Source organism: Arachis duranensis, chromosome 3 (assembly GCF_000817695.3).
Source record: "Arachis duranensis cultivar V14167 chromosome 3, aradu.V14167.gnm2.J7QH, whole genome shotgun sequence".
Classification (NCBI taxonomy): Eukaryota; Viridiplantae; Streptophyta; class Magnoliopsida; order Fabales; family Fabaceae; genus Arachis; species Arachis duranensis.
In genome coordinates, this window is record NC_029774.3 from 126,426,670 (window position 1) to 126,437,326 (window position 10,657).

At 29.9% G+C, this 10,657-nt stretch overlaps 1 protein-coding gene across 1 annotated transcript; it reads left to right on the forward strand.

Annotated features, from left to right (window-relative positions):
• Nucleotides 1-271: 271 nt before the first annotated feature.
• On the forward strand, nt 272-3,486 carry LOC107481234 (F-box/kelch-repeat protein At1g26930). Its single transcript, XM_016101460.3, has 2 exons — nt 272-645; nt 1,257-3,486. Exon 2 carries the CDS (start codon nt 1,345-1,347, stop codon nt 3,001-3,003), a length of 1,659 nt encoding a protein of 552 aa, XP_015956946.1. The 5' UTR covers nt 272-645; nt 1,257-1,344; the 3' UTR covers nt 3,004-3,486.
• Nucleotides 3,487-10,657: the final 7,171 nt, after the last annotated feature.

The following is a 10,657-nucleotide window of genomic DNA, read 5'->3' on the forward strand; positions in this document are numbered from 1 at the left end:
TCTTTTCCTTTTTATTTTTTTGGTTCTCCGAGTCAGCGAGATAAACCCAAAAAAATAAAGAAAATAAACCTTTCACTAGTCAACACGTGTCACCACCTGCGTTTACCGGTTACCGGTCACCGGGCGAACCTTTTGCGGGCCCCACCACCACCACTACACCACCAGCTCCACCTCCGTCAAATTTCGCACAACCCCAAGAACAAAGTTATCGATTTAATTGAATAATTAAGGTAATTGGTTTTATTTTTAATATAATTATTAGTTATATATTATATAAATTAAGATTATGATTTAGGAGAGAGATAAGGGGGTCCTTTTTTTTGTTCTGAGATTTTGCTCCCAAAAACCAAAAACCTTGTTTTGCATTCATCTGATTTGCAGAGACTATAGCAACAAGGGACCAACCAAAAACCAAGAACAACAACTTCCTCTTAAGAACTGTGTAGAGAGAGAAAGTGGCTCTTTTTCTCTTTCTCTCTCTTTGTTTTGTGTTTGTCTGTGGAGAGTACATGCAAAACAGTGAACTTTGAGATTTAGATAGAGAAACAAGGGAGTTTGAAGGTTCTAGTTTCAATTTGCAAAAGCTGCCCAACAAGTACTATTGTTGTTTTTTCTGTTTTGCTTCTTATCCACCTTCTAAGACTTGTAAGTCCTCTTTCTGTTTCTCTCTCTATATCTGTTTCCCTCTCTCTCTTTCTCCCTTTTTCTATCTGTGTGTTTTTTTCAGCTTCCTTTTGAATGAGCTTGTTAGCATGCTTTGTTATGTGTTGAAGGCTTTGGTCTTTTGGATTCGTGGAGATCTAATTAATTTTGTGTGTTTTTGTTGCTTCATTTGGCGGATAATGATAATGATTAATGGGTTTTTGTTCAAAGTTAAAATTTTGTTTGGCTTCTTCTTCTGTTTTAGAATGCTGGATTCATTTCTTGTGTCACATTTGGATTCTCTGAACTTGGTTTCGTTCAATTGAAGTTCTACTTGTTTGAGTTGTTTTTGGTAACTGGGATCTCTGTGTGTGTGTAAATTTGGTTCTACACGAGGCAATCTTTTTTTTTTTTTCTCTCTATCCCTCTGTTCTCTTGTGAGAACCTTTTCTTTGTAAACGGGAATTGAAAAATGTGTTTTTGAATGGATTCCGATCTGAAATCATGCTACTTGTCCCGTTGGCGTTTCTGGGCATTTATGTTTGAAGAAGGGATTAGGAAGTTCTGAATTGAATTTCAATTCGATTTGGATTTGATTGATTATGTTTGGACAGGCTCTTGATTTTGTGGAAGAAGAAAGACATCTGATAGAAGGGTTGAGATTGAGTGCTTGTTGGTTGGTGGTGGTGTTGTTGCAGAGACATGTTGGACGGCCGTTCCTGTGTGGTTCCGAGGTTGTTTCCCAGCTCCTACCAGGCAGAAAACAAGTGGCCTTTCATGACATATCTGCCTGACTTGGACATCAAGAACGGCAAGCGCCCTTTGGAAAATGATGTCAATGATGAACCCAATCCCAGGAAGGTTAATAGCAAGAGATTGGGTTCTCGCCGCCTCCGAGGTGAAGCCAATCGAGTTTTGTTTCAACAGCAGCCTTATCAGATTGAGGATTCTGTTGTTCCAAAAATTGATGAGGACGTTGATGATGGTGTTGATAGTGATGATGATGACTCTACCATGCAGGATCACAGGAATGATTTTGTGCTGCTGAGTGGTCTCCAAATAGATGAAGATGCTCTAGCTCATTCTGCTGAGCTGTTAGCTGAACATGACAAGTATCAAGCCAGGGATTCATTGGAGTCCGGTTTCCATCAATCTGATGAGCAGCAGGAGAATCAATCCAAGCATTTTTCTGATTCTGGAGTTCAGCAATCTGACGAGATGCAGCTGCTTGCTGCAAATTTGTCAAATTCCAGTGACCAGCCATCTGATCAGCAGCAAGAGAATCATTCCGGTGATTCATCGGATTCTGGTTCCCTTCTGCCTAGAATGAACAGAGACAGCTCGATTGCCTGTCTCAGCCGCTGTTCGAGGTCCGATTATGGTTCTCTTGCATCACTGAACTCAAGCTTTCGCAACATTATTCGAAGTGGTGAGCTATACAAGTGGAGGAGACTGAATGGAATCATAGAACACTGGGTTTACTTTTCCTGTGCCCTCCTTGAATGGGAGGCCTATGATCCGATTCGCGAAAGGTGGATGCATTTGCCTAGGATGGCTTCTAACGAATGCTTCATGTGTTCGGACAAGGAGTCCTTGGCTGTTGGTACTGAACTACTTGTGTTTGGGAGGGAGCTGAGATCCCATGTCATTTACAGATACAGTCTTTTGACGAATTCATGGTCTTCGGGAATGCGGATGAATGCTCCAAGATGCTTGTTTGGATCTGCTAGCCTTGGAGAGATTGCAATTTTGGCCGGTGGGTGTGATTCCGAGGGACGTATTCTGGACTCTGCTGAACTGTATAATTCCGAGAATCAACAATGGGAAATGCTCCCACCCATGAAAAAGCCTAGGAAGATGTGCTCTGGAGTATTCATGGATGGAAAGTTCTATGTGATTGGTGGAATTGGTGGAAGCGAGTCTAAGCTTCTTACCTGTGGTGAGGAGTACAATCTACAGACTAGGACATGGACAGAAATTCCTAGCATGTCCCCAGGACGCAATGCTAGGGGAGCCGAGATGCCTGCAACAGCCGAGGCGCCACCTCTGGTTGCTGTTGTAAATAATGAATTATATGCTGCTGATTATGCTGACATGGAGGTTAAGAAGTACGATAAAGAGAGAAAAGTGTGGAATACCATTGGGAGACTTCCGGAACGAGCAGTGTCAATGAATGGCTGGGGTCTTGCATTCAGGGCATGCGGAAATCGGCTAATCGTGATAGGTGGACCTCGGACACATGGTGGGGGTTTTATTGAACTCAACTCGTGGGTGCCGAGCGAAGGACCTCCCCAATGGAACCTACTGGCCAGGAAACGGTCTGGTAACTTTGTCTATAACTGTGCCGTGATGGGATGTTGAAGAATTGAAATTATTAACACATTTTGATGGCTTCAAAATCCAATGGCTTGCACAACATTTATTCATCCATTGACCCAGAATTCTTGCTAATTGATACCTTTCCCCCTTCTTTTTCTGTCATATTTTTGATTCGAAGGTGGGGGAAGCATGGGGAAGAGATTCTGATATTACTCTCAAGATTAACTGAAAAGCATCCCGGGAAGGAGCTCTTTCAGTGTTTCCATTTTTATGTTTCAAATTTCAATTACTATTTTGTTCCATTCCATTGAAATTGGTATCTTCCCCCCATTATAATTTACATGAAAATTTTCCAAGCTTTGGTGTCATGTAGCACAGGAATAGGTTAAAATAATTGGAAGTAGCAACACAGATGTAGCTTATTTTGTGTTGTTTTGCTTAAGTTTTTTAAGGAAACACCACTTCATATTTGATTTCCAATCATCATAAATTTTCTTAGCTTCAAGGATGGAATAATTTCCCAGAGCTCTTTTGATTCATTTTTTATTATTTGATTAATTTCTCTGCTCCAGAAAGTAGCATATATTCTTTCCCCTCATTTTTTGACACATAATTGGATTGGATTCATTGCTTGTTCTGAATCTAACATGCGACCATGATTATATTTTCCTTTCTCTTGTTTGTCAATGATTGAATTATTATTGATTAAGGAACAAGACTACATAGATACCAAAGCTGAAAATTAGGAAATTCTCTTTTTTAGTTTTAAACTGTTCAAACTTAGTGTAACAAGTTCGTTCTCTCGGTTGATAAAGTAGTTAGTAATTGATCGTTATTGCTTAAGGTTATTTATTATTATTATTATTATTATTGCTTTTCAAATTCTTACTATTGTTTTGGAGTGTGCAATACTCAAAGCATGCTTATGAATTAAAGGCTAGGAACTATAATGGAAAGTTGTACAGTAAGATTCACCACATATTAGGCAAAATTTCCTCATTGTTGATTGTGTTTTATAAATGCAGATTAGGTTGAAATTGAAATATGATCAGATCTAATTAGTAGTCCTAATCTCATTTAATATATAGTTATCGGATCTTTCTCATTGTTAGTATGTGATAAATGGTCCAGACTCTAGTATATTGCAGAGCTATGTTTTTTAATAGTATCCAATTCGGTGGTTGATTCACTATTATTATTAGTTTAACGAATTGATTCCACATATTTCATAACATAAAAATATTATATAAAAAATGTGATGTATAATTGTATACACACACAAAAATCAGTTACTAAACATATTCACTCGAAATTATTATCGCGATTTCATCCATTTATTTTAATGAAATGAAAAAATAGAAAAAGATAAAAAAATTTCGGATCCGACCGGATCTGATCCGAAGTAAATGAAAACGGGCAAGGTTAAGGTGAAAACGTAGGGTGGTGAAGGGTTTTGTGTATTTTTCCAACAGAAAGAAGATAAGAATTGAATGTTATTGTTGGGCATAACAATCCGTGCAGCATCTGTAGTTGTGCACTGAAAATAATAATGGGTGACTTTTGTACTTGTTACTTGATAAGTGCTGCATACAATAATAATAATAATAATAATAATAATAAGAATAATACAATATCCTCTGAAAATAAAATACCGTAACTGGTAATAAATTCGTTGGGTTTTCTATGTTATTCATGTCCGTGTTGTTTTCTTTGCCGAATCAAGGTCAACTGGTCAAGGACAATGCTAGATTTCCAAACAATAATAGTCAAAGCATATTTTCACATCATCACTTCAAAAGGTCTAGGAGCACTCTTGCATTTAGCCTCTTTCTGTTTTATTAATAGTGATAAATAAATAAGATTTTTTTTTTTTGTTTCTAGTTACCTAGGGAAATAAGGTTTCCAACAGGAGATCAAAATAGCTAGACTCTAGTAGGAGTAGTGGCCCTTCCCAAAGCATTTTTTTAGCCAAGAATCAACTAACAAAGAAGTGAACAAACAAGATTAAGGGAGATTTAAAAAAAAAAAAGAATATTGACTAATTATTGATTGAAAAAGAGTTGAATCTTAATCTTTTCTTTTCCAAAAAATATAGTATGACTTATAAAATAGAAAATGAATATTATCACTCTTATTTTGATAATGTCACTTTTTTTTTATAAACTTGTGTATATATTCAATGCAAAAAAATTGTGTAAAATAAATTTATAAAAAATAAGAATGATATTATTAATAACATGTCCCATCTTTTGGACTTTTGGTAATTATTGGAGGCTCACCTAACTTTGGTTTGGGCCTTAGTGTTTTGGTCTAGGGTTTGGGCCTTATTTTAAATTACCTTCGGAATTCACCCAATACCTAACTTACAGGCTTGAAGGATGGCCTGTAAAACTCAATATTAAAATCCAAAGAATTCACCCAATACCTAACTTACAGGCTTGAAGGATGGCCTGTAAAACTCAATATTAAAATCCAAAAGCAGTATGGGTACTCCAAAAGGAGAAAAAAAAAAAAAAAGAAAGGTTAGGACCTAGAGTGAACAAATAAAATTAAGTACCAATACCAAAACAAATAAACAAATAAAAGGAGAGTACAGTCACAAAAATATTAAATAATGATAAAAATATGTAATATTTGCATGAGTTGTCAACTTTTAGATGTTAAAAAAAATTTATAACCTAAGATATAAGAAATCTTGAATAATTCCTATAAACTAGTAATTTAAGAAAATCATATAGTAAAAATAAATCAATTTATCGGAAAATGTAAAAATGATTTAAAAAAAAACATTTGGGACATTTGTCCCACTCTAAAACTCAGTTTGGACCTAAAATATATTTTGCTAAGTTCGAATTTGTCGATTTTCTCTTATGTTATTTTTGGATTATACTTTAGATTTTACAAGTTTACATATATTAATTTTATATCGTTTCAATTCGGTTTAACTCATTTATTTTGAGTTACTTTTAAGTCAGATCAAAATAAATCTGATAAACTATTAAAATCTACTCATAATTTAATTAAATCCGAACCATAAACATCTTTAACCGACTCTTTCTAATCACCTATTATACATGACATTTGGTAATTTGACATGATATTAGGAGAGATTAGATTATCTTTACTTGATTATTTTGTGTTATATTTTTTAAATCAATATCTAATGAAATATCACCTAAATTTATAGATGGTTAACATATATTTTTTTTAAAAAATTGAAAGATACATTATTCAATAGTAAATATATAATCATTTATGGTATCTTTTTTTATTAGCTTAAATTTTTAGGTTAAGTGGTATTATGATATGGTATTAGAACTTTATGTTCCAAAAAAAAAATCTAAAATTCGATCTTTAGTAAATTTAAAAAATAAAAAAAGAGCAACATAAGACATATAAAAAAAAAAAGAAGACATGTGCAAAAATTAAGTAAACCCAAAAAAGACTCTTACTTAATAAAAAATATTAGAAATATATAATTATTTATATTATTTTTTATCAATTTAAATTATTATTGTGGTATCATGACATTTAATATCACCAAAGTGAAAGGAAAATACAGGGTAATTTACACCAATTTCCTTACTGTTAGATGACATGTATGACACACTTGATTTTTAATGTCTACATACTTTCATTGACCTCTTTTGAAAGGGGGATATAAAGTATTTGTGTCACATTTATAAAATATAAGATATAAAATCTCATATAATGTAAATCTTAGTAAAGTTTAATGTATATTTTTAATTTTTTATAAATAAAATGATGTTGTGTGTAATATTGTTTAATCTTTAAAGGAGGTTACAATTTACTTAATTTTTTCTTTTCATGTTCCTAGATATTACTAAAGTTGGAGATCTTTGTATATTATGTGAATAAATAATAATCCATTAAATTAGTAACATTGTTCTTATATTCAACAAAATTTTTTGTTCACAACATTTAGAATTTATAGGCGTAGAAAAATTCAAATAAAGAAGTCTTTATGCTGAGAAAGGGTGCTTCAATTAAAAAACCTAATCTTCAGGTGAAAAGAAAAGTATTTGTCTAATTAGTTAATGAAAGAATTAATTATTGCATCTGCCTTTTGTCAATTGAAGGGGAAAAAAAAAGCATATCTACAATTTCTTTTTTCTGAAAAGAAAAAAAGTGATCTCATTTCATTGATTGATAACACTTAGTTCATAATTAACGTGATCGTTCTTTTGTCCACACAACAACTTTGTTCATTTTCATACTCAGAAAAGCATCATCAACACACTCATGTCTATTCTGAGACCACTTGATGCTTCTTTGTATTGTTTACTTAGGTCCAATAATATCATCTACTTTATTTTGTGATTAGTGATTTAGTGTATTATTGCATAATATATATTCACAAGAATTAACTTTCCTTTTCATGCCACTGTGCAAATGTTTTTTCAGCCACTAATCACTTGGATGAGTAGTTAGAACACATCGCACAAACATAGGACAAAAGGAACCGAACTCAATCCAACTCCATTTAGAGGATCAATACGTGGTATCCACTATTATTCTATATGTATAATAAAAAATGTTATCACCCATAATATATATGTATTATCTAAGGTGACCCATCTAAAAATTTAGTAGAGGAGGAGTTAAAAATTAAAATATTATATAATTATAATATTATATATTTAGTAATATATATAATCATGATTAATATTTTTTTAATTAAAAAATACTAATAAATACTTGTTATATAAAAAAAATTATCTTAGTTCTTATAATTTTTTTTATTTTGGATTTGATTAAATATAAAAATGATCTTTTTTTAATTAGTTTATTTTGTTAAGTATTATTGTGATAGTAAACTATATTTTTATGTTTTATATCATAAAAAATATGTTAATAAAATAATATAAATAAGTTGTTATAATAACTTTGTTATATGCATTTTAAACATATTTGTGAATAAAACATATAAAATATAATCGTTTTAATAAATTTACTTAATAAAATGTTTAAATATTTAAAATTTTATTTAATTAAAAATTGATTGACAAAAATAATATTTTTCTTAATTTAAAAATTGTTACTTATTTTTAAATTTAATAATTTAATTATTTATATAAGACAATTACTTATTCTATTTTTTTCAAATAAAAAATAAAATTATATAATATATAATAACTTTATATATTTAAAATTGTTAATTTTTATTCAAAAAATAATATTGGAGGGATCAAAGTCTATATTTGCCTCCCCTTAAATCCGTCTCTGAGTATCTAATGATAGATATATACTGACATTTTTATTGGTTTCTATTTTTTAAAATACGACTAATTCAATTTGGCTCATCACAAAAATTCTACATAGAAATAGGTTTTTTAACCAACATTTCTATAAATATATTTCACATTAAAAAATATATAATTATTTCACAAAGTTGTTTAAAAAATCAACTATGTGATGTTCTGTAAACATAAAAAAAATTATCAATTAAGTAGTAGTCATTTATATATCAATACATATTAAAATATAAAATAATTATACATTCACATTTATAATCAAATTTTATAATATAAACAAACTTAATTCACATGGTAATCAAATTTTGTACATAATTTAATAGAACTGTATTTATATTTATTATTAAAATATGGATAAAAGTATAAAAGATAAATTAAAGTGTTGGACGATTTTAGTGTTCATAAAGAGTTTGATCATGTTGCTATAAAAATGTTTTATTATTTTACTACAAAGGATTCTATTATTTTACTGAAAAAAGATAGATTCTTTTGATGGCCAATTACTTTGCTAAAAAAAAATATAAAAGAAAATATATAAATATATCCATACATATATATTGGTTCTAATGTTTAATCTTCATGGATAGTTTTTTATAATTAAAAAAATTTAATTAGACACATTTATTTATTTATTTATTTGTGAATCATAATAATACCACAACTTCTATATAATACCTATAAAAATGTTATATGATCAAAAAAATTTATTAAATTTGTTAAAACAGTTAATTATCAATATTCAAAAGCATAAACTAAAAATATGTTATTGGATTACTAAACTAAAAAAATTAAATTAATAAATAAAAACACTAGCAAAAAATAATAAATTTTTCTCCGATACATATATGTATCTTAAATTAAAACAAAGCATTTTTATCTAATGGAAAAGTATAGGTGAACAATGAAAATATTAAACAATGTAAACAATAGATATATCAGATGTTCATTTTACTAGTGTACGGATGGTTATTTTAATATTAAAATTTAGAAGGTTAATTTAGAAGTGTAGTGTGTTTTTATTTGATTGGTGATTGTTCATATTGTTCAATAAAGTCATTGTCACCTGGCATTCCCCTTATCTAATTAGACTCCTTAAGCTAGCATGAGATGCTTAATTAAAACAAAGCATGTGAGCTTATGCTTTCTCCCTTTTCTAAGGTGCCAAATAAGATTTTCCATAATATCTCTTGAGAATCTTGTTCTGGCCAATTGTTCTTCACTTCCCACATCAAATCTTCTTTTATTATTAATCATCACAGCCCAGTTTAATTTGTACTGCTACGGCTACATAAATATTATATACATTTGAATGCTTCAAACAATATTATAAGATCATGATTATTCATATACATGTTATGGGAACAATTCCTGTGAAGTGCACAGAGCAGATTGCACACAAACCAGCATAAAAGTGCATTTGCCAGATAAATAAAAAAACTTTAGTGGTGGGTCTCAATATAATCATATAATTCCTTTTGGAGGCCAAGCAATTATGATGACATATAATAAATATATAGATATAGTTCAACATCAAGTGCCACTTTCTTGTCTCCTTATGTGAACCATCATGTAAACGTTGCAAATATCTATCTAATTTAAAGTTGTATAATTAGTTAGAGCTTTGATTGGACAATTACTTGTTCATCCCATTCTTCTTTTACAAATACTACAGTTTGGGATAATTAAAGATTATCTCTAAGAGCTTGAGCTTCATTGATTTGGATTATTAGTAGCATCAAGATGGAGAAATAATAATAATGTTGACAATGTTTTACCTATGAAGTACGTGTTAGTGTTACAAGTGTGAGAAGTGTTAAAATTAATTTCACATTTATTAATTTGACATTTTAAAAAAAGTTTCTCTAGACGTATTTGGATACACCTAAATACTATGTTTATTCTTCACATGTATTTTTGAAGGGAGTCACTTACATAAAAACGCTTAAAATGTCTTTATTATATAATCAATCAAACTGTGTTATTTTTGTCAAAATTAGACCAGATAAATTAGTTTGACCGAAAAATGGATAAACCAAATTTTGAACCGATCTAAATTAATATTTTTTTATAGAAAATGACTATAATAGGTTTATTATAAAAAATAAATAAAATATTCCTATTATATATATTAATTTTGAAAACTCTAAATTCTAATCATACGACGGTATTGAAAGAAGAGAAGGGTTAGGATTTAGAGTTTTCAAAAAAAAAATATATATATATATATAATAAAAATATTTTAAATCATTTTTTATAACAGGAGTATTGTAGTTATTTTTATAAAAAATATTAATTTAGATTGATTTAAATTTTGATTTACCGATTTTTTAGTCAAATCAATTTATTTGGTCTAATTTTGACAAAAATAATACGGTTTAATCGATTACATATGTTAAACTTTTATTACTAAAAAATATCTT